The 24,167-nt window shown below is 49.8% G+C and overlaps 1 protein-coding gene across 1 annotated transcript in view; it reads left to right on the top strand.

The window, feature by feature from the left end:
• Window positions 1-24,167, top strand: part of OCA2 (OCA2 melanosomal transmembrane protein) — a 93,864-nt gene that overhangs the window by 10,415 nt on the left and 59,282 nt on the right. The window contains exons 3-12 of the mRNA XM_019628904.1: window positions 225-323; window positions 3,544-3,753; window positions 4,722-4,779; window positions 6,654-6,726; window positions 7,994-8,154; window positions 9,542-9,624; window positions 10,776-10,929; window positions 20,201-20,272; window positions 20,900-20,965; window positions 23,431-23,487. Of these exons, the coding sequence (XP_019484449.1) occupies window positions 225-323; window positions 3,544-3,753; window positions 4,722-4,779; window positions 6,654-6,726; window positions 7,994-8,154; window positions 9,542-9,624; window positions 10,776-10,929; window positions 20,201-20,272; window positions 20,900-20,965; window positions 23,431-23,487 (1,033 nt within the window). The remainder of the gene's footprint in view (window positions 1-224; window positions 324-3,543; window positions 3,754-4,721; window positions 4,780-6,653; window positions 6,727-7,993; window positions 8,155-9,541; window positions 9,625-10,775; window positions 10,930-20,200; window positions 20,273-20,899; window positions 20,966-23,430; window positions 23,488-24,167) is intronic.

Raw genomic sequence — 24,167 nt, 5'->3', positions numbered from 1 at the left:
GGCTGCAGCCTATGCCGTCACCGGCGACTCACAGCAGCCCAGCTCCAGGTTGAGCTGTTGTTCAGCATCTTAGCTGTGGAGGGCAGTGTCACTGGTCCTCATATGTGGGATCCGAACCGGGGCCCTCTGGCGTCCCAGCCAGCTCTTAACCATCGCGCCACTCGACCAGCCTGAGACCTGCCGTTTTTTGTTGGGGATCCCTTTCTCTTCACTGTGTCTTTCAGGTGTCGCTCTCCTTTACCCCAGTTCTTCAGCTCCAGGTCCGGAGACCCTTGCTTTACAGAAAGTACCCCTTTGCTGAGGAATTCCTCACAAGAGAATGGGTGAGTTTTTTGTTTGTTTGTTTTGTTTTTGTCCATCTTATAAAATGAAGAAACCTCTGAGCATTGCCCTCAGCCCTTATGCTGGAGAATTTCTGCCTGAGTTGGGAATTTTTTTACCTGACATATTTGGTCTCTGCCAGATCCTTGTCAGCTCAAAGTAGTAGATGCTCATGATTCTAGTGGTTGTTTTGCGTGGCTTATGAATTTCTATGTGACCTCGAGCATGACCCTGCGGTGATTAAATAGCACATGTGCAGTCATGCATGCACACAGCTCTGCCAGACCATCTCACCAGGCCAGGCCTTCTCAGCCGGGGCTGAGCTTGGAAATGTCTTAGGCTATTTTCTGTTGTCACAAGTCGGGGAGTGGTGCTGCTAGCATTTAGGGGAGAGGCCAGGGACTCTGCTAAACATCCCACAACACAGGACAGCTTCCACAACAAAGAATTATCTGGCTCAAATGCCAATAGTGATGAGGCTGAACGTGTATGATTCAAAAGAAATCTCCACTTCCTGAAAGCTGGATGGCCCTTTGGGGGATGAATCTGGGTGGCTCTGGAATGTCCTGAGCAGAGCCGACTTGCAGGAAAACTTACAGACTCTCCTTCAGGATGAAGGGCCTGGTCTAGGCCTCCAGCCTCATCTCCTCTTCCTTCTGCAGATTAACTTCTGGAAGTCAGAGCCACCACCTGCTTGGTGTCCCCGGGCTCCCCTCACATTACAGACTTGGTGACCCTACCTCTCCAGCCGGCTGACCTTTTGCACCTGTGTGGGCGGGCAGGCTGCTGGGTCTCCTGCACCCACCTCCCCCCATGGCCTCTGAGGAGCCCACCCTCTCCTCTCCCCAGTCCTGTCTGCAACTGTGCTGTGGGGGCCTTCACTCTTTAGGGCGTGCTAGGACCCTCTGGGAATACTCATATGCCACGCGGGCTCCTGGCCTTGCCTTCCAAAGTCTCAGGTTCATGGGATTTGGATGGGGTGTGGGAACCTGGACTTATCACCCGACAGTGCAGAGATGATTTGGCTCCCTCCAGGGGCCCTGTGAGGACAGGTATCTCCCTGGAAAAGTGCTCACCAAGCCCTTGGACAAGAGCAACCTCCTCCCCTCTCTGGCTCATCAGGGCAGCCCATTCAAGTTCAAGGGGGCTCAGACGTCACCTCCTTTGTGAAGCCTTGGCTTCCCCCCAACTCTCCCAAGAGTCACTGCTTCTTCTGTGCCCTCAAATACTGCACCATGCCCTTACTGGAGAACCTGCCAGCTGGTGTCCTCTTCATCCCATGTCCCAGTGCCCAGCATGGCCTCCTGCCACCAAAGGGATGACTTGATTCTCCTCCATCTCTCCTAATCAATAACTTTGAAACCAAACACTTCACACATCTGTTCCCTTAATGCTTTCCTTTGAATTACTTGGTAAGCTGTTAAGGCCTGAGACATTTTACAAGTAATGATTCATTGGAAAGCCATAATGTGCAAGTAAGTGTTTGTCCCGGGCCTGTGCGCACAGAGACATGGCCCAGGATGCCGAGCTGTGCCTTATGTCAGAAAACGTCACAAAATCCACTTCAAAGGAGGAGAACATGGGTCAGGTTTGCTTACAAATTGTTTCTCCCCCTCTTTTTTCTTTTTTTTTTTGCATGAAGCAAATTGAGGTCTTGGTCATGGGCAGGACTTTTTAATGCTTTATGTTTGGCCACCTTAATTTGTTGCAGGTTTTTGTTTGTTTGTTTGTTTGTTTTTTAATATGGAACACTTCACGAATTTGCATGTCATCCTTGCGCAGGGGCCATGCTAATCTTCTCTGTATCGTTCCAATTTTAGTATATGTGCTGCCAAAGCGAGCACTTGTTGCAGTTTTAATTTGATCAAATAGCTTATTAAGATAACACCCATTGATTTACATATTTTCAGAAAATAATGTGTCCTTTTCAGGGTGTGGAGGGTGGGGATGTACAGCTAATGGCACAAGGCTCAGAGCATGCCCTGCACTGGCACTAACCAGCATGGTGGCCACTTGTCACATGTGGTTATTCAAAGTTAAATTCATTAAAATTAATGAAATAAAAATTCAAGTCTGCAGTGCACATTTTAAGTGGCCAGTGAGCACATGTGGCCATCATGCTGCACAGGGCAGAGACTATTCATCCCCACCACCAAAGAAAGTTCTAGCACATAGCATTGCTCCAGACACACTGATGTTAGCTTTCCTCTTTTTACTTATAATAAAATGGTTTCCTTTGTTCCAATTTTAGTTACAGTTGTGTTTGTTCAGAAGTTGAGGGGGTTGTGATATTATTCCTCACACATCTGAGTATCTCCGGGTCACAAAACTCTTAGAAAAGATTACTGATTACTTTCAAAGTTTGCACATTGTCAACATCATTTGTTCTTGTTACATATTGGTTTTGCACAGCCTGATTTGTGTCTCTGGGCCTGTCCTTCTGAATAAGGCTATTTTTTTTCTTGCTGTGAACCAGCTGTAAAGCAGTGACAACTGTTCAGGAGAATCACAATGCCCTGTGGGCAGCTGGCTTTGAGTGGCAGCACCCACTTCTACAGATTGTGACGATTGTAATGTCAGTATTGTGGTCCCATGAATATTCCATGCAATACATGAAAAGTCTAGACTTTGGTGCAACCTTACTAGAGTCAAGTGCATCTATGCCGAGGGAATTCTCAGAAGCCCTGGGATTCAACCAAAAGTAAATGGACGTATCCACATGTAACCCTGATGAGAGTCTGTGACTGCCCTTGATTCATCCTTGTAGAGTAGCTCTGGTTCTTGGGCCCATCTGGTCTGGCACTGCTGTCCTCACTTCTGCTCATGTTGTGTGGATGTCGGTGGGAAGGCTGGGGAGAACGCCTTCCCTGCTGGTCCATTAAGGTGAGGAAGGCTTAGGCCACGTGCCCCACTTCAGGGTGAGTGTCCCACAGGATGAGGGCCCATCAACTCCAGCACATTCCAAGAGGAAGCAAATACAGACATGAGCAGGAGCTGGTCTAAGCCAGAAATGGCTTTGTTGTAGGTCCTAAACTCAGAACAAACTGATGTTTCTTGAAGGTTCCCAAAGTATTTTGAGGATCTGAGTGACCCCAGAAGATTCCCCATTAGCCAGAGGTTCTGGGGTGTCAAGAGAGAGCAGACCCCATGCACCAGCTCTACTGCAGCAGGGCCAACCCCTCATTTCACAGATCCCCGCTGACACGAGCTCTTGTCTTGCAGATGCTGCTGTTTCCATGGGAATAACCTAGAAGCCATGCTTTCCAGGTCACAGTGCATGCCCACTGACCTTCCAGAGGCTGTCACGCCTGAGGCATCATGGGAGAGCGGCTTGGTGGAGTGGGAGGGGCAGAGCGAGGAGGCAGTGGGCTCCTCGGAGAGGCGGGAGCTTCCGGTGGGCGCCCCTGGCAGGCTTCACCTCTCCAGGCCGAGGTAGGACAGCGATCAGGCCATCCTCCCCAGCCCACACGGTGACACACCTTTCCTGGAAGACATATCAGGCGGCACTGCGAATGGGCCACCACAGAGTCCATTACAGATTAAATGTCTAAGAGTTGCTCCTCTCCTGCCCACCTGTGAGGTCTGCAGGTAGAGTGCACTGGCTCAGCAGTCCCTGTGACTGAGTGCCAGTGCCCTCCGTGTGCAGAGACACAGCAAAACAACTCAGTGCCTGCCCGTAGGGAGTGGCCAGTGGGAGAGCACACCCCAGGGTCGGCTGGGGAGGGTATCACTGGGAGATGGCTCTGCTGGGCCTAGTGGGTGATCGGAGCACAGGTGGGGCTGGAGGGGCGCAGAGGGTGCCCAGACCCAGGTTGACCCAGGGCCTGCACCCACTGTTAATGTGTATGGGAACTGGGCCCAGAGCATCAGGAGTCCTCAGGGGCCCAGCGTGTCGCCTGGTTGTCTCTTCAATTATCTCCTAAGAAATTTTTGAAAGGCTCTGCTAGTTACAAACCTGTTACAGCATTGCAATTTTTTTTCTTGAATTGTTTGGTTGTGTCTCAGTGTGTTTATAGTTGATGATCAGATCCATATTCCCACCTTTCAGAAAACTTAGAGGAAAATAGTTGATAAATACGAATCTGACAGCCAAGATAAGGCTTGTTTTCAGGAAACTGGAGCCTTTAAAGGCTAGTGAAGAGTCTCAGACCTTCAACTTAGCATCTCTGGCAACAAGCTGGTGCAAACGCTTGGGGTTAACTTGTTCCCACTGAGCTGCCTTCCATGAGGCAGTAGGTTTACTGGTTGTGGTGAGCTCTTTCATGCCATCTATGGGAAGAGTTCCAAACACGGGCTTTGAGATGGAGATGACCCAAGGCTTCAGCAAGGGGTGTGGCAGATCTGGGACATGCAGACAGTACTGTTACCATGTGACTTGGCGCCTGCCTTTTCTCTTGCAGGCACTGTGTGCGGTGGCTGAAAGTCATGGGGCTGTTTGTCTTTGTGGTGGTGTGCTCCGTGAGTACCACGCCCCGGGGGGCTCTGCTGTGGGTTCAGCAGACCCCTGGTGCTTTGGGCTGGGTGGCAGGGTGTCTCAGTGTGGGACTTACACATTTCTGTGGAGGAGATGCTGAAGGCGTGTGGGATGGTGAGCTGGGGGTGGCGGGGGAGGCCTGCCCTTAGCAATACTCCTCTGCCCTTGTCCCCAGTCACACAACAAAAGCCCTGGCGACCTGGCTTTGCTCTCCAGAAGGCAGTTAGCTTGCACCCTGGGTCTTATTTCCCACCTCAAGTGCCTTACTAAATTCTCTTTCAGCCACATGAAGTAAACATCATTTATTTGTGTTGGGACATGTCCAGCAAACATGGGTGGCCCAGGTCCCTTTTGAGTTGGTGCCCTGGGCCTCTGCCCAATGGGGCCACCCTGTTTTTACTGTTTACTCCGATTTTACTTGCCCATACATCCACCGTGAGGGTTGCAAGTTTCTGGAGGCACATGAGTGTGCACTCCGTCGTGAGGGAGTGTGTCTCGCTGCTGGCCTTTGTGTGTCTTGATGCAGTCTTAGCCATGATCACATCGCAGGCACTCACAATATATTTGCTGAATGAATAGGTGCGTGGACCCTGTGTGTGGTGGTGTGTATCTCTGTGTGTGTGCCCGTTTGTGACATGTGCATCATTTGTGATCTGTGGCCATTTTGGGGTCATGTCTGTGCTTGGGGAGTCATTTCTGGGTAAGCGTCAAATGTTAGGATTGACATAAGATGCTTTGTGTGTACCTTTATCAGGAGACCCCGCTGGGTGTTTGGTGCATGCTGCTGTGACAGGGTCTGGGATTGTGACAGAGGATGGGGTGCGGGACCGGTGTTTCTGTGACTGCCATGTGGACTCCAGGATGGGTGTGACCCTGGGGCTAGGTGTGCTTCTGTGCAGGGAGCCCATGGTGACGACCGTGTGACTGGAAGTTGTGTGCATGTTCATGGTGGCTGTGAATACTTGGTTTTCATTACCTGCAAGTGTGGGTGTGAGGGTTGGGGCTCAGTGTATGTGACCATGAGCCTCCTCAGCATGACATGAAGAAGCAGCGGTGCATGCCACATGTGAACACAGTGCTGACTGCACTGAATTGCGTAAGGCAGCTCTTTAATAATGCACAGGGAGAGCTCCTCCTGGGCCTGGAGAAAGGGAGGCTGTGCGAGAAACAAACACAGGAGACTCTGAGAACTGGATGGTTTTCCCTGTTTGGCTGCCCATTTGCCTCTCTGCTTCCTGCTCACACAGCTGTGGTTCTGTAGCCCTTGCTGGCTGGCCAGGCCTGGTGTGTGGGCGCACTGAGATTTCCCAGGAGGAGGCCAGGGTGGGCCAGGTCTCCCCGGATGCCCTAAGAGCGGATCTGAGCTCTGTGTCCAGTCTTCATCCTCTGGCAGATGGAGTTTGGGCATCTTTGCGACGCAGTCTAAATGGAATCTGAGGAATTAGTTTCGAACTGCTATTGTCTGTCATGGTATCGTCACTTTAATTTACTTTCTAATGGTGTTTAAGGTGCTCTGCCAATCTCACCAATGTGTCCTCCCCCCCATCACATAGTCCCCCCTGCTCTCCATGGGGGGAAAACCGCATTTACCCACCTCTGATGGTTTAATTTTGTGGCTGGGTAATTAATCCTCAAATTAGCAAATACCAATAATCTAGGCCCATTGTAGCTGAAAACAGCATAATGGATTGGAATTTTATCCTAACATCTAAGAAAAGCTCTTCAGAGGAAGCTGGCGCGTTTCAGATACATCAGTCAGCACCATTATCATAACCCTATTCCCACCTGTTACCAAATTATTTAACTTCTATTGCTCTCATACCACAAATCTATTAGTAACTGCTTCTCATTGTTACAGATTTCATTTAGCCTGTATCCAGATCAAGGAAAGTTCTGGCAGCTGTTGGCCGTGTCGCCCCTGGAAAGCTACTGTATCCACACCGTATACTGACACGGACGGTTGTCCGTATTTGAGATTCACAAGCCCAGAGACACCTAAGGACTGTTACAACTGCCAAAGCTCACAGCACAGGCAGGTAGGACCTTTATTGAATGAAAGGGGAAGGAGCAGTTGGTGAGACCGTACTAGGTGGTTGGTGACACTCCCACGAGGGTGATGGCGGCCGTGGTGCATCCGGTTAGGTCCTGGCCTCCCCGGGGCCCCTCTCACTTCCTTCGGTTTCAGCTTCGGTGGTTTCTGCTGACCCACCTTCAAGTTCACTGGTTCTTTTCCTGGCTCGGTCTTCTGGGTGTGATGATGGCTTGGCTCTTGCCTTTTGTAGGCCTCAGACTTTGTCATTAAAAGGCAAACGTGTCATGTAGGAATGAGATTGTGAGTGTATTTGTCAGTTCTGGCTGCTGTGACAAAAACAGCAGACTGTGTGGCTTGGACAAGAGACATTTATTTCTCACAATTTTGGAGGCTGGAAGTTCAAGATCAGGGTGTCGGCTGATTTAGTTTCTGGTGAGATGTCTTTTTCTGGCCTGCAGACGGCTGCCTTCCTGCTGTGTCCTCACAGGTCTTTCCTTGGTGTGTGGACAGACAGCGAGCTCTGGTGTCTCTTCTGATAGAGACACTGATCCTGTCAGAATGCAACCTTCCCCCATCACCTCCTTTAAGCTCAGCTGCTTCCTTAGAGGCCCCATCTCCAAATACAGCCACAGTGGGGGGCAGGCCTTGTAGGTATGGGGGGACATGGACTTTCAGTCCATAGCGCGGAGGCCAGCAGTGTTTAAGCTTGGAGATGAGCACACCTTACTGTCTGTGGACATCACTTTGCCGATTTCAGAATTCCTAGTTTTAGTTCTCTTTGTGGTGGCTCAACTCGCAGGTGAGGAGTTGGGCGTGCATGTGGGCAGGCTTGTCTGTTATTCACACAGCTGTCCTGTCTACCCCTCCCTGTGGGTCCAGGAACTCGGGGAGGAATTGGAGGCAGGCTGTAGGAGGTGGAAGCAGAGGTGACAATAGGATGGGGAGACACCACGTAGAGGTCAAACCAGAGGACTCCAGACGGACGTGACTAAATGCTGCAAAACCAGCTGTGTCAGGAGTGAGGGGCTGGGGCATAAGGCGTGGTTGATCAGGCGGTCGTGCAGTTGGAGGGAACTGCTGGTTCTTGTCCTTTTGAGGAGGGGTGTGGGCGGCTGGTGGGGGACCCTGGCCTGTCCTTGCTCTGGCTTACCTTGACATACCCCCAGCTGCGAACCTCAGCAGCCGTGCAGACTCCACGCTGCTTCAGGTGGACTTGGCAGGGGCCCTGGAGGTCGGCGGCCGGAGTCATACCGGGAGAGACGAGCACGTTGTTGTGGAGGTGACCCAGGCCGAGGCTCCAGGCTCCAGGCGGCGGCGGCCACAGCAGGTCACATTCTAAGTTATTTGAAAGGGGTGGCAAAGCCCACTTCCTCTCTTTATACATTCAGTTTCCTCCTGAATGGATTTGATGGGGAGCCATGGGCAATGGCACCATCGCCAGGCAAGCCCTGACTTCTTTTGCTTTGTCTCTGAACTTCTCTTTCCCCTTTTCTCTAAGTCAGTTAAACCCGGGCCTTCCCTCACGGTACAGGGGACACTCCCACACCCCCGCTTCCCTGGGCTTGGGGACACTTGGCTGAGAATGCATAGTTTCCCCAAGTTTCTGCTTCTACAGCGAATGGTCCCGTGCTCAGCGTCTCCGAGCTGAGGTCTTCAGCTCACAACCTGAGAAGACAAGGACCGCCAGCCGCATTGTCACCGTGGTCCAGAGCCCAGACAAGGCCCGGCCCCCCTGTGCCCTGAGCTGTCCCCTGAGTCCTAGCCTTGGTGACTGCCCTGGATTATCATGGTGACTTCTGTTTGAAGTCATATCCCCAGGTCATGGCTTTCCCTAGTATGACCAATAGGAGAAAAGCCTGCCAGCACACTGGGCTGTCATCCAAAACGGAGCGTCTGGAGTGTTGGTATGCCCTACAATTTCCTGCCACGGAGTCGGGCCCACAGAGCAGAGGTCTTACTATGAACGAGGCTGCAGTTTCATGGGCAATGGCTGGCATGGCCCCGCTGTTCTACAGCAGTGGCCCTGGCCATGGTCCTGGGACACAGCGTGGCTTCCCCATGTGCAGGGCACAGCCGTGGGCAAGAGCTCCCTGGGAAGGACGAGGTTCAGCAGCCTGCTGACATACACATAGCTGCCAGCCCACAGCTGTATCAGGCCCTGCCCCAGGGTCCGCACAAGTCCAGCTGCAAAACGGAAAGAACACAAGAGATCTTCACTGAAGGGTGTTTTCCATACGCTTCTTCCAAACACCAAAGTGTTTTAAGAGAATCTCTGTTCTCTCGCCCATGCTTTGACAAATTTTAGTTCCTGGTTTCAATTTCCTCTGTGACTGTGGTCAGCAAGACTCCCGTCCTCCCTCTGACTGTCCCCAGCCCACCAGCCCCTCCTTCTCTGCTCACATCTGGTCCCCTGCTCAGGAGGGCCGAGCAGGGTGGGCCTCCCTCCCACCTGCTCCAGGTTGCAAGCAGGTGTCCCCTGCATTGCCCCGCGGGCTCAGAAGATTCCAGGTCTCCAAGACCTGGAGCTGTTTCCTTTTTCTCATAGGAAATCAAGTTCAACCTGGATGAGCTCTAGTGTCAGGGACATGGGAATGAGTGAAAGGCCTTGTGGTCCTCTCTTCTTATGTTAAACAAGCACCTGTGCTGATAGCACTGGATCTGGGTAACGGATCAAGTTCAAAGCCTTACCACGATTTTACACTTGACTTCTACAGGTCACTCACAACTGGACAGTATTTTTAAATCCAAGAAGAAGCGATCGCTTAGTGGTGAGCAGGACCTTTGAGGTGCTGAGCAGGTGGGTCTCAGGTGACTGAGGTCTCGGGGGGCAGTCCTCTGGGACACTCTCACCTAAAGAAGTTTGACCTGTGCAACCCTAATTTTTGGCACACATAGCACCAGATTAGTTACGTGCCTTGGCCAAGATGCTCTCCCTATTTAGAGAGTGAACACAAAGGGTGCAGGAGGGTGTCATAACCACACCCATCGGGAAGTGAGAGGCTTGATCACAGGGTCCATTTTGAAGCAAGTGATATTATAGATTATTCTTTAATTTCATTAATATCATGAGGTCTACAATGGGGAATTTTAGGAAATTTAGGATTCCTTCTTTTTTTCTTTAATGTCTCTCCATATTAATTCTGTACTCTTGGTTGCTGTTTGCTAGGCCCGCACACTGGGAGACTTAAGCCATAGAAATTGATTTTCTCAAGGTATCAGCAGGGTTCTTCTCTCCTGAGGCCTCTCTCCTTGGCGTGCAGATGGCCCTCTTCTCTCTTTGCCTTCACATGGTGGTCCCTCTGAGCCTGTCTGTGTCCCAATCTCCTCTTATAAGGACACCAGTCATGTTGCATTAAGACCCACCCATGTTTACTTAATCACAACTGCAAAGACCCTGTCTCCAAGTATGGTCACATTCTGAGATCCTGAGGGTTAGGATGTCAGCATAGGAATTTTGTGGTGGGGGGCACGGTTCAGCTCAGAATAGTGACTGCCTGAACTCTGAGCAGAGACTTCTGGTTCAGCACGCCACACAGTGCTGGCTCCTCATGTGCTTCTTGCTCCTGGCACTTTCCCCTCTGTCAGCAACAACCTGGCTGTGGGTTCTCAGGTTGCACATGGCCCTTTCTGATTCTCTCACATGTGAGAAGTTGGCTTTGCTGTTTGTTAGCAGGTGAAGCAGTGAGCCTTGTCCCCGCTCCCTGTAAACTGTGGGGCGGCGCCTGCAGTGGCCACGGGGTGGACTGTGTGCTGCATCTCATATCCTCACCTGTGTTCAGAACACCTCATTGGCCAGGTTGGGAATTGGGCCGAGTCATGAGACATCAGCTCATCAGCTCAGTTACGGTCATGGGCGACTTGTGTTGGGAGGGACCCCGAGGGAACACACGTGAATTGATGGCATAGGTCTGCCTCCTTTACCATCTGGAATTATTATTTACTCTGCAGAGAAACTGTTTCCATCAGCATCCGAGCCTCCCTGCAGCAGACCCAGCTTGTTCCTCTTTTGATGGCTCATCAGTACCTCCGTGCGAGCGTGGAGGCACAAGTGATCGTGGCTGCAGCCATCCTGGCCGCGGTGTACATGCTCATTATATTCGAGGTAACGTTCATGTTTGTTCTTCTAGACTCGTCTGTGCCCACAAGTAAGTGTGCGTCAGCCTGCTGGGTGCCCTGAGTGGGCTCAGTCCTGCCTCCTGACCAGACTGCAGAGGTCTCTTTTCTAAGACTTGACCTGCCCCTCAGTCTAGGTAGGAGGCTGCCCGTACTGGACACCTGCTCAGTTTTGGCAGCTGGTGTGCAAGATGGCTCCTGTCAGGCACCAGCGATAGTGCATCAGAGAAAAGTGAATGTGCATGTGATTTCCTCACACCCTCCTCTGATGCCCCCAAAGTGTGAACTTAAGGGGACAAGTGTTGAATGCTGGGGCACAGGGCCTTTATCGTAGGACGAGCACGTTTCAATGCCCCTGCCTTCTCCATGGGGTGGTGTTACATGGTGGGGACTTGGGAGCCCTGGGCTGTGTGTGCAGAAGGCTTGTCTTATGATTATCCACTCAACTGATGAGCCTGTTCACAGACGGTCTTGTGTCTGCAGACTTGGTGTCTCTGGGAAACTGTGAGTGTGGCTCTGCCTTTGATATCACGAGGCAAGGTGCACACACTGGGCTGGGAGGTCCATTGCTGATTTAATTGTGAAACCAGATTTATGGAGACACATGGAATGTTGGAAAGTCGGCAGAAGTTGTGACTCCGAAGGGGCATTTCTCACCGAGCTCAGAATAACACAGGGTGCCGTCACATAGACGGCCTGTGGGAGGAATGTTCCAGAAGTTTGCGTACGGTTGTTTAGTCGACCTAATGAGGAATTGGCTTTGGGAAGTTGAGCCTCAACGTCCAACCAAGCTCCACTCACTGGTTTAGCTCTTATAGCTCCGTGTCTGTGTTAGTCTCAAGTAGCTCTATTCTCTCCATTCTCATTCTGTTTTCAATCAACATTATCATCGTTTTGGGGTTCCCATAACCACCCACATCCTGTGTGATTTTCTAGAAGGACTCGTAGACTCAGAGGCTGTGCTCTGGGCTGTGGTTTGCTACCATGACCAGCAGTGGGAAAGGACTTGTTAGGCAGAGTCTGGAAGAATCAGGACTTTAGTTGGGGGCTTGTCACACATGGGACCCTCAGCTCACCAAAGTCCCTGACTCCTGGCAGGAGAGCAGTTCACCATAAATCACATTTTGATACAGGCAGCCTAGGCACACTGGCACAGCAGGCACACAAACAACCTTAGCACTTGGTGATGTAGGGAGCATTCCAAAAGCCAAGCACCCAGACGCCAGCTCTGGGCCAGCCCTGCAGCAGCCCCTCTAAAGACCCTTTTAGTGACAGCAACATCAGGCCTGCACAGACAGGTCCACTGCTCCCTACCTGGTGGAAACCCTGTCTCATTATTGTGCAGACTTCCCTCACCCTGGATCAGGCTGGTGGGATTAATTTGTTCGTCTGTGCCCTCTTTGCCTTACAGGCTACAATCCGAAGGCTTCAGGCACTGCTTGGGGGTCCACATAGTTCCAGGTGTGCTGGGAGTTTGAATTGTATCAGGAGGAGTGTGACGTCTAGATGTCCCCTTTCAGGGAGGCTGAGGTTACTCACTGAGGTTACGTGGTGGCAGCCAGGATCATTTATTGTCAAACTCCCTGTTACCTTTGCTCCTAATGTTTTTTTTTTCTGCCAAAAGGTAATTGATTTATTACAGACATTACAACACATGAACTTGTTCAGTAGCAGATCCTGTGGGAGACTGTTTGCTTTCAGCACCATGGACAGAAGCCCTCATTCTGAGTCAGGTGGCCTCTTGCATGTACAGACGGCACAGCTGAGCAGCAGTAGCTCCTAGTGGTTCCTATATCTGTCAGGGACTGACCCAGTTACTTCAGTCATGTGTGCAATAAACTAATTCTGTCATTTCATCTGCACTCATAAATGAGTCACTCTGTACTAAAGGACTCTCTCCTATCTAATTTTATTAATGTGAATCACAGTTTATGCCAGATACATGAGATAAATTATTTTACTTGTTGATCTTCATAGTAATGAATTATTGCCTTAGGAACTTCCAGTGGAGTCCCTGAGCTTATTTCATGTCTCTTTTCTGCTTTCCTGAATATCACTTTGAACTTACAGATTTAATAAATTCAATGTGCTTTCATCAGCTATAGTCACTAGTAATTTAAAAAATGCAGTCCAGTGTCAATTTGTTCTTGAAAAAAATTCCTCTATTATTTTGTTGTGTCTGTAGTTTGATGTAGAAGGAGGGTGACATTGCAGAGTTGTTAGAGAATGAATGGTATTTTGGACCTTGTGTTCCTGTAACTTCTGTGCTCCCAGAATTCCCTCCAGATGCCCCGACTGGGGAAGTCCTGCATTTTGAGTGGGGGCTGGATGTGTACCCCAGCCCTGCGGGCTTTCCAGGTCAAAGGAAACATTGCAGCACCCCCAGGGCCCACCCAGGGGTAGGTTTGCCTTAGGCGAGGACTCAAACTGCCCTGCGTCTTTGGGCAGAGTGCTTTCCCAGAGCCCGAGGTCTCTAGACCCTGGGGGCAATCACTCTCAGCTTGTACCCGCCCCACCCAGGTAGCCTGCAGACCCACTGGCCTGCCACCCCCCTCCGCTGCTGCCAGCAGCTTGCCAGACACACCAGACGCCCCTCCCTTTTTGTCCTGCTCTGCCGTCAGTTTGTCACACTGCCACTCTAGTGTGCCATCAACTTCCCTCACTTCTGTATGCTGTCTGCCGGTTCTATCAGCGTGGACTCAGACAGCACGTGGCACAGAGGAAGTGCTCCATAAATGCTCACCAGACAGGAATGTTTCCAGAGCATCTCCAGGTGTTGAGCAGGTGCCCAGGCCCTATTCTGGGTCTGGTCTGACCTGGCTCCTGGGAGCAGGGGCACCACCTGTCTCTGACCTGCAGGAAACTGATTCGAGCAAAACATCAGCCTTTAGTAACTTGTTGGGGTGAAATCATTCAGGATGCTCCTTAGTTATTTACATTTCTGCAGGTAATGCTGAGTGCCATTTTCTTCCCTGAGGATTTGGGGCGTATCTCTCATCCTTGTAAAGTAGCTCTTGTTAAAATCCCCAAAAAACAAAATTGGATGGATCTCCCTAATTCTTGAACTTTGCGTCTCTAACAGGGCTTTGGGAAATTTCCCAATGCAGCTTGTGGAAATCCCATTATCGTAGCTAAAGCTGTGATGCCCTCATACTGTATGAAATCACTTAAAAGCAGGACACAGTCTTAATGAAAAAACTTCCACCACATAAAGGAAAAGTTTTCCCACGTGCCCTTCATCCACCCCCGTTATTATGTTGTGAGGATCAGCACAGCGGGCCCCTTTCTGCTGGAAACACACAGGCTCCCCCCTACACTCACTTCATCTAATTCAAGCAAAATGGTGCAGCTTTTGTGTGAGAGCGTGTCTTTGCTCTGGGTTCTTTCGTATTTAGTCTCAGAGCTCTTGCAGCATTTTCTTTAAAAATTAACTGTGCAATGAAGTTCAAGAGCGATGAGTAAATGATGCCTTCAGACTTCCAAGAGGTCCACACTTCCACTGACAGAAGTGGGAACATATGTGGAGTGAGACGCTGTATTCAGAGTGCAACGCCGTGCTACAGTGCTGTTTTTTCGTGCAAACCCCCAAGTTCTGTTTTCCTCATTTTTGTTGTCATAGCTTGCAAGGCTGCAATTTAAATGACAGTGCGTTCATTTCCTTTTGTCCGCGAGCCTCTTCTCATTGCTGAGAGTTCAGTATCGTGATTCCTGGAACACATTGCTTCCTGTGGCACCTGGCAGACTTCCGCAGGCAGGCCTCATCACCTTCCACAGGCAGCTTTCCTTCTCTCTTCTGAAGTAGGACTTCGGAACTGCAGGAGCGCTGGTGGGTGAGGTCACAAGGTCCCTTTGCTGACCTACAGAGACACTTTTGCAGTGAAGGAGTCGGGAGGGTGCACAGGACCTGTGACCTGGCCAGGCCTCACTGCCTACAGTTTCTTCAGGCAAGCTCACGATTGATATTTCAAGGTTTCTGCATGTAATTCCTTAGAAAAATGGCCCATATTTTGCAGGCTTGTCTTGGAGCCCTGGCAGTGTCCTGTCCCACAGGCAGGCAGTGAGCTGTTGTTTGAAGGCTGACAGACAGGTGTGGGGGACAGGAGGGGCTGCAGCGAGACCTGAGGGCTTGGACTTCAAGGACGCAGGAGAGGCTGGCGCAGTGCTGTGTGTGCCCTCAGGACCCCCACAGCCCATGAGATGGCTTTGTTGTCACCCCCACACTCTGGGTGAGCAGGTCAAGTCAAGTCACTTGCCCAGAGCCCATGCTGGTGATGATGGAGTGAGCCATGGTCCTAGGTGGCTGTCGTGGGGACTGTGCCTCTCACCAGGCTGCCTCACTTCTCTGGGTTGGGGGGACGACGCTCACTGCACAAGGACTGAGCCAGTGTCTGTTAGCAGTCCCTGTGGGTCTGGCTTGGCGACTGCATAAGTTACTTTTTTCTAGAAACTAACTAGAATAATGGCTGAATAGTGGCTTCCGGAGACATCCATGTCCTAATCTCCAGAAGCTGTGCCTATGTGACCTTGTATGGCAGCAGGGACGAGGCAGCTGTGACTAGGTTAAGGGCCTTGGAAGACTTTCCTGGGTTTCCAGGTGGGCCCAGTTCCTTGATGGTGGCGAACCTTTCCCAGCTGTGCTCAGGGGAAGACATGACTATGGAGTAAGGGTCATGGAGAGGTGACGTGAGGACTTGGCTACTGCTGCTGGGCACCGGTCATGGATAACAGTGGCCTTCAGAAGCTATAAAGCTGAGGACATGGGCTTTGCCCGAGAGCCCTCAGAAGGAACGCCCTGCGGAAACCTTGAGCTTAGCTGCCTGTTGGACTCCTGGCCTATGGAGCTGTAAAAGGATACGTCATGTTGTTTTAAGCCACCCAGTTGGTGACTGCAGCCCTAGGAAGCTAACACAGGAGATCCCATAGGACAGGTGTTTCACAGGTGGAGGAACTGGGGCACGGACAGGATGATGTGTGCAGGTCCCAGACTCATCAGTGGGGCAGGCAGCACCTTCTTGGAGAAGGTGGAGGTGCCCATGGACACATATGCCACTGAGCTTCAGTGTGCAGGCAGCCGGCTGCCCTCCTGACCCCAGTGTCCACACACACGTGGGTGGTACAGGGTTTACATATAAGAAGAAATCTGAGGTTCACAGGGGGCTGGCCTTGTCCCCAGTTTGATGACCAGTCAGGGACGAATCAGTTGGGAGGATGTTTGGTGTGTGAGTGTGTGTGTCTGTATGTCTCTGTGCATGTGTGACTGAGTGTGTGTGTGAGGTGGGTCCCAGTGCTTCTTTTTTGTTCCTGTCACTGGCTTACCTCTCACGAGCATGACCTGCTTCTCAGAGGCAGGGGCAGGGTCTGACTGTCACCCACATCCTGCGGTGTACACAGTTGGTTTCCCAGACAGCCTGGTGCCCAAGGAGTGGGAGCTGACCGGTCCTGACCGCACAGGGAGTGTCCACACACCCAAGTCCTTGCTGATGTCCAATCTGTTCCCCCTCTCTACACGAGCTCTGGAAGACAGGCCCACTCTCTGCGGCCTGTAGGGTTTCTGCTGAGAAATCCGCTGAGAGCCTAATGTAGCTTACAGTCTCTTTTCTGTCTCTGCTCTCAGGGGTCTGTCCTTAGCTTTGATTTGTGACAGTTTCATTACAATGTGTCTTGGAGAAGGTCTTTCTTCATTGAGATAACAGGGTGATCTCTTTGCTTCGTGTTGGATGTTCAGGTCTCTCCCCAGGCTTGGGAAGTTGTCAGCTGTTATTTCTTTAAATAAACTTCCTTTCCCCTTCTCTCTCTCTTCTGTTTTAGGAACCCCGATTATTCTAATACGTGAACATTTGACCGAGTCCCATAGATCGCGTAGGCTTTCCTCACTCATTTTCATTTTGTCTTTGTTCTTGTCTGATGTGTGATTGCAGAGCCTGCCCGCCAGGCCACTTACTTTCTCTTGCACTTTGTCTGCTGTGCTGTTGATGCTTCTGCTGCATTTTTCATTCATTCACTGCATTCTTCAGTTCCAGAATTTCTGTTTGGCTCTCTTTTTTTTCCTTTTAATGATTTCTAGCCATTTGTTAAACTCATTTTGTTCATGTGTTGTTTCCCTGGTTTTGTTGAATTATTTTTCTGTGTTTTCTTGTAGCTCATTGAGTGTCCTTAATACAGCTGTTTTGAACTCTTTATTAGCTAGATGGCAAAATTCCATGCCTTTGAGTTTGGTTATTGGGGAGTTATTGTCATCTTTTGGTGATGACATATTCCGTTGGTTGTTCACATTGCTTGTGATTTTGAGTTGCTGCTTTGGCATTTGAGGTAGCAGACACCTCCTCAGCTTTTCCCATTTGTATCCAGGTGGGAGATACTGTTTGTCCGGCCTGTTACATCAGGTGTTTCCAGGCCTGGTGTAGATACACCTGTGCCATACTTCCTGCGTCCTCTTGTGGCAGAATTCTTCTTCTTCTTCTTCTTCTTCTTCTTTTTTTTTTTTTGTGGTGGAATTCTTAAGCTTCTGTGTCTTTTCTGGTTCATACAACTCACCAGGCTGGCTGCTGGGAACCTGTCTGCTGTTATCCAGAGGGTGGTGCCACAGCTCACCTCTGTGGTTTCTTCCCACCACAGGCCCTGCTGTCTCCCTGATGCAGTGGAGCTGGCTCCTGCCACACTCAGAGGTGTGCAGAGAAGCTGGGCACAGGCAGCTGGGCAGGTCAGCACCCGGGGCGCTGGGGGTAGCCCTGGGCCTGGCGGGCATCCTCGGGGAGCTCCCCCTGGGGGTTTGTGGCCGGGCTGCCTGCTGAAGTCCTGAGCAAGTCAGCGGGGTCCGCATTCTTTTAGCGTGCTTTGTTATTCTCACCAACTCTTTCCTGATCTTGTCCCTCCGCCGGTGTGGAGACCCCACCTCTACACTCTGGACACTGTGGGACAGCAACGGGTCCTATAGCAGCATTTCCATAGTGGGGGAGTGGGCACTCGCTCACCCTCACCCCCCTTTCTGCCTGTGGGAGAGCCCGAGCCAGCTAGCTCCTTATACTGTCCCCAGTGTGTCCACGCTACATGTGTGTGCATCTGCTCCAGTGCTTGGGACACTGCTCCCGGGAAACTGGACTTCACCAGCTCTGTCACGGGCATCTGCCCCAGTCAGCTCCAGGTTTCCTGATGTGGCCAGAAGGGGCTGGCAGCTTGCGGGCTCCTGGTCCACGGCCTCTGCCAAGGTCTGTGTGCTTGTTGCCCACACACAGGTGGGCAGACTCTGCCCAGGCCCTTGCTGTGTGCCGCTGGACCCCACTGTCCCCACAGAGGCACTTCTCTTTGTGGATGGATGCCCAATTAGCTGTCAGAAAGAGGACAAAACGAGGAACTTCTGCCACGATGATGTTGATGTCACCTTCCAGTTTGCTTTTAAATGTTGAAATGTGAACTGATTGGCTCACGTTCTCCCTGGGCACTTTGGTGAATGTGGGAGAAAGAGAAGTGCAGGGAGAGCGAGAGCAACAGGAAGAAAGGAGGGGGCATGAGGGTCTGCAGACATCAGCACATCAGCACCCTCACTGCTCAGGCAGTTTTCTATCTCAGTCTGCTTGACCTGCTGTGACAAAATGCCACAGACCGGGTGGCTCACAAGCAGCAGAACTCTGTTTTTCATGGTTCTGAGGCTGGGGATCCAAGATCAAGGTGCCAGCACTGGCAGGTGAACCTCTTCCAGGCCACAGACCTCTCACTGGGTCCTCGTGTGTCAGGAGGGGCAAGGGTTCTGGAGCTTTTTTTAATAGGGTATTCGTCCCACTCATGAGGGCCCCTCTCTCTTCACCTCTTAAAGGCTCCAGCTCCTAATACTATCATCTTTGGGGTTAGAATTCCGACATGTGAATTTTGGAGGACACAAACAGGCCATAGCAGTGACACAAACATTCATGACCACAGTACAATTTCAGAATGTTCCATCACCCCATAAAGATCCCTGGGGCCCATTCAACCTCTCCTGCCACCTCCAGCCACAGGCAACACTGATCTTCTTTCTGTCTCTAAACCTGCCTTTTCTGGACAGTTCATATAAGTGGAACATACAGTCTTCCGTGTCTCGTTTCTTCTACTTCGCATATGCCTTTTGGGTACATCCATTACACATGCGTATCAGTAGTCCCATTGTCATAGCATGCACTGCATTTTGTTTAACCATTCACCATGGTTGGACATTGGAATGTTTCTAGTTTTTGCCTGTTGTGAATAATGTAGCTATGAACCCTCATGCTTATATAGGCTGTTAAAAGATACACTCAGGCATATTAAAGTTTTAAGAGTTTACTTGAGCAAAACTTGATTTGAATCTGGCAGTGCCAAATTGGAAGTGCTAGGAGTAGTCCACTGATAGGAGCCAAGGAGAGACTTTATAGAGAAAAGGTAGAGCAAACATGGAAGTGATTTGATTGGCTGTAGCTTAACATTCTCCTTATTTGGGAAAGCCATGTTGGCTGTTTGTGATTGGTTTTCCTTGGGGTTCGATTTCTTACTTCAAGGCATGACGCTGAGGCTTTGATTTGCTTATGTGGGCTGCGATGGAATTGGAGATGCCTCAGTCTAATGGCCTCCTAGTTTAATTAATTTAACAGGCTAGGTGTTTTCATTTCTCTTGGGTAGATTTGTGGGAGTGGGATTGCTGGGTTATATGGTAAATTTATTATTTAACTTTAAAAAAAACTGCCAAACTGTTTCTCATGATAGCTGCACCATTTTACATTCCCACCAGCAATGTTTGAGGGTTTTAATTTCTCCACATCCTCAACTTTCTTCACATTTTGTCTTAAAAAATTACATGTTCATTTGAAATTATAATTAAGTAGAAAAGATACCTTTGTGATTCAGTGAGCACACCGAAGTCCCATCAGATTAAGTGCGGGCTGTGCACCTTTGATTTAACAGTTGTCTCAGTAATTGGCAGCATGATTGATGTTGTGGAACTAAGGGCCCAGTTGCCCAGGGATTGGATGGTAAGTGGTGACAATTAACTGGCGGGCTTCCGTGGAGAACATGCTTTATTCAGCCTCCTGCTTCCACCCTGCGGGCCACCTAATTATCAGGAAATGAAAGCAGCATCTTTAGGAGGCTGACTGCGGCTGCTTGTGTGTGTTTCTGGGGGTGTCCAGACTCTGAAAGAGCAAGACCCATGATTTATTGCCTTAATGGATGTGTTGTAGAGCGCCAACAGTGACAGACATCAGCACAGGCCTTTGTGTGCTGTAAATACAATCGCTTCCTGCGTTTCTTTCCAGATTGTTCACAGAGCACTGGCAGCCATGTTGGGCTCCCTCGCGGCACTAGCGGCGCTGGCTGTCATTGGTGATGTAAGTTGTGACGTTTCACTTGAAGGGTCACCTCTGGATACAGTGTCAGCTTCAGACAGTGCAGGGATTGGACATTAGCTGGTGTTTTACACTCTTTTACAGGCTATTTGCACATGCCCTTCAGGAGCCATGGTAGAGGCATGAAAAATATCAACACCCTTCATGGCATTGATAAGTATTTTCCTTTGACTTACACACACACACACACACACACACACACACACACACACACACACACACACTGCCATTCTCCAGTTTAGCTGAGGAAAGGCTCCTTGTAGTCATGTATTAGCCCAGGGCCATGGAGCTGAGTGGTGTGAGGCTGTCAGCCCTGGGAAGTAGCAGCAGCTATCCTGTAGGTCAGGCTACAGCTCTTCCTAGAGTCCCAGGGATAGGATTTAAGACACTGGCTTTTCTTATTACGAAAGGCATAGGCCTGACATTATGCTGCCTGGGGCACGAGGGGTTTTCAGCGGTGATGTAGTCTGATTTCAGAGGCCAGTAAATGGTGTGATTTCCGACTCTGACCCAAGGAGCGGGTTTGCTGTAAAGGGCAGTACATTTTTACAGCTCAGCACCCAGAAGACATCACCAGGATTAATTTTCAAATTTGTGCTTTGATTGCAGAGACCCAGCCTGACCCACGTGGTGGAATGGATTGATTTTGAGACCCTGGCCCTGCTGTTTGGCATGGTAATCACAGTCCTTCCGGGGGGATGTGCCCAAGGCAGCTGTGACCTGGGACCTTCTCTTTTGCTGCTGCTAATCCTTTATTAGACTAAATACTCTGCCACCCAACAGTCAGGGCTGGACTGAGAAGTGTTAGTGCGGGTCTAGCTAATTTCTCCTGAGGAGGATGGGACATTTGGGGCTCTGGTTAGTTAGCTGGAGAATTTCAGTCTATGGCCTATCTGATAGTGAAATAATATTGACATTTTTTAGCCAATTTTTTTAGTTAGTGCCCTTAAAATATAAAATGGAATAGCCCAACTAAATGAACCATACAGGTCTCAGGAATGCAAAAGTACCTGTAAGTGTATGGATAAAGGAAGAAAGCTTCCCTAAATGAGCCATAAACCGATTTAACTAGGACAAGTGGACTTTGGAGGGGCCTGGACAGTAGTGGGGGCAGCTCCTGATCTCTTGAAGACCCCGCAGCAGCAGAGTAGTCTGAAGGAGGGCTCCCCACTCTGGGCTGCACACCCACTCTGGAGAGCAAGTCACCACATGTCCTCTTCTTCCTCACTAACATTTACCACCCCACCGCACCCCACCCCGGCGATGGTAGCCGAGGGCCCTGCTACTCTAGGTTTCAGTGTGACCCAAATTGGCTGCTGCTTCTGTGGAGGCAGGGTGAGGATCAGGGCAGTGCTCTGAGGTCAGGCTTCATGGAGGAACTCATGTTTGTATTGGGTCCTAAAAACTACATAGGGTTTGGGCACCTGGAAGGAAGAAGGAGGCATGCCAGATGTCTTGTTAAATAATAAAAAGAAAAACCCCAAAAAACCCTTAAACGAATGGTTTGTTAGTTCCCTGGGGCAGCTTTAATAAAGTAATACAATGGTGGCTTGAACAGTGGGAATTTCTTTCCTCAGTTCTGGAGGCTGGAATTCAAGACCAGGGTATCAGCAGGGCTGGTATCTCCTAAGACCTCTCTCTCTTGGGCACGTGGATGGCCGCCTTCTCCCTGTGTCCTCACATGGTCATCCCTCTGTGTGCCTGTGTCCTCATCTCCCCTTTTCATAGGGACAGTGGTCAGACTGGGTTAGGGCCCCACTTTAACTTCGTCACTCCTGTAATAGAGTCACATCGGAGGTAATGGGAGTTAAGATTTCAACATAAGCGTGGGGGCTCAGTTCAGCTCATAACAAGAGGTTTATTTATTTAGTTTTTCAGCTGGAAGCAGTTCAGCAAGCTTCTATGATTCTAGAACTTTTGGGGAGGAAAGACAATTTATGTAAGCAGGCCCCTGCCTTTTCCACCCTATTCCACGGCAGTCAACTAGCCATGGGGCCAATTACCCTGATCCCTGAGTTCCAGCCTCTGTTGGGTGGTTCTGGCCGCAGATGTGTGGAACAGCTTCCTCACGAGAGTGGGAGACCACACAGGACCCACCCATTCACGTTCACATTCCCGTGAAGCAGCGCGTCCCACAAACAGCCCCGGTGGCCGTTTGGGTTGGTATGATGGTTCCTCTAGACAAGGCAGGTATTTGTACTAGGTCTAAACTGAGTTTTGGACATTTTTGTTTTGTTCAGTTTATTTGAAAGACAACATATAGCCTACTATTTTCTAAGTACTTTAATTTACATAATTTTATTGGATTTTCACAACAACCTTACAAGGAACAAAACATCAGAGGCAAGGTGAGGAAAACAAAGTACACAGGATTAAATCATTTTTTTTTTGCTCAGGGTTAAAATAAACTACTACTCAGAAGCAGACTCAGTATTTGAACCTGCATCTTCTCACCCCACGTTGAACACATGGTACACTGCCATCTGAGGAAATGGAATGGAGAACCTTCCAGAAAGTTCAGGCTGGCAGATTAGACTTGGAATCAATGGGCCGTTCCTTTTTGTTACTATCTAGGATGGTTACTGTCACCATCTGAATGTCACCATCAGGAAGAAATGCAGCTGAGTAGGAATTCTGAGTTCGTACAGAATTCAGAGAATAAGCATTTCAGCATAACTGCTCTTAGTTGCATGTCCTGATCAAACTGCTGACAAAAATCTGTTTAATAAATTAAGGAACCAAATTTAATGCAGTTTAAAATTGCTGGTTTTGTGGAGGTTTAGGTGCAGAAGGTCACATTCTGGCCCATTTCTCCCCTTGCTCTGTGACTGGGAGCAAGTCACCTCCTGTCTCTGCCCTCCAGTTTCCTAGTCTGTGAAACAGAGAATAACAGTAACACCTGGGCTTGTTGTGAAGGTCTGATGGATGATAATATACCTGGGCACATCTCCCTGGATAAAAATAGACCCTCCAGCAGGAGGTGCCAGGCAGGGGGTTGCACGTGGGCTTCAGGCAGCCCCAGCAGAAGCTTGATGACTCGGTGGTGTTCACACTGGCCAGGCTCAGATGTGCGACTGTTCACGTCATTTCAGGACAGCGCTGAAGGGTTCTCCTTGTCTCCTTTTCTCTTCTCCCTACAGATGATCTTAGTAGCCATATTTTCAGAAACCGGATTTTTTGATTATTGTGCCGTGAAGGTAGGTTTGATGTGGCATTTTAACAGTTATGTATTAATTGATATATTTACTTCCCACCATTACATATTTAGTAAGATTACTATTTAAAGCAAACATTTCTAAATTCCACCCCCCTTTTTTTGTTTTTAATTACTTGCTTCTGGAAGGCTGGGGACAGTTGCTGTGCTCTGTCAGCTTCCCCACAAAGAACCGAAGGAGACCAAAGAGAGGGTCCTTGAGTCGTATGTTTATGTGACCTTATTTAAACTGGCAGCTGAGAGCTACACATCAAAAACAGTTTTGCATTTTTGACTATCTAAATATTTCAAGTCAACAGCCTCTGATGACTTTGTTTTTTGGTGAAATAATGTCAATGACTGCTTTCTAAACATGAAGCATATCACATTCACTTTTATAACTGGGACCCTGGGGACCTTAGCAGGACCCCGAGTCCTGGGCCTGTCACGCAGGGTTGACAGGAGGCGACCTCACTGTGCATGACTAATGCAAAGGCTAGTGATGCACTTGATTTATTTATTTTGTTAGCACTGAGACATTCTTTAAAAAATTATGTCCTCAACAAAGCATGTTGCAAACCCTGGGTGACAGAACTGCACGGTGATGTTTGGGGTTCTCCATCTCCACCTTGCACCTTCCTGGGAGATATCTGGTGCCTTCCTCCTGATACCTTGGTGCTGAAC

Source organism: Hipposideros armiger, unplaced genomic scaffold (assembly GCF_001890085.2).
Source record: "Hipposideros armiger isolate ML-2016 unplaced genomic scaffold, ASM189008v1 scaffold_814, whole genome shotgun sequence".
Classification (NCBI taxonomy): Eukaryota; Metazoa; Chordata; class Mammalia; order Chiroptera; family Hipposideridae; genus Hipposideros; species Hipposideros armiger.
Note: the sequence above shows the minus strand (reverse complement) of the source record. Positions and strands in the feature narration are given on the sequence as shown.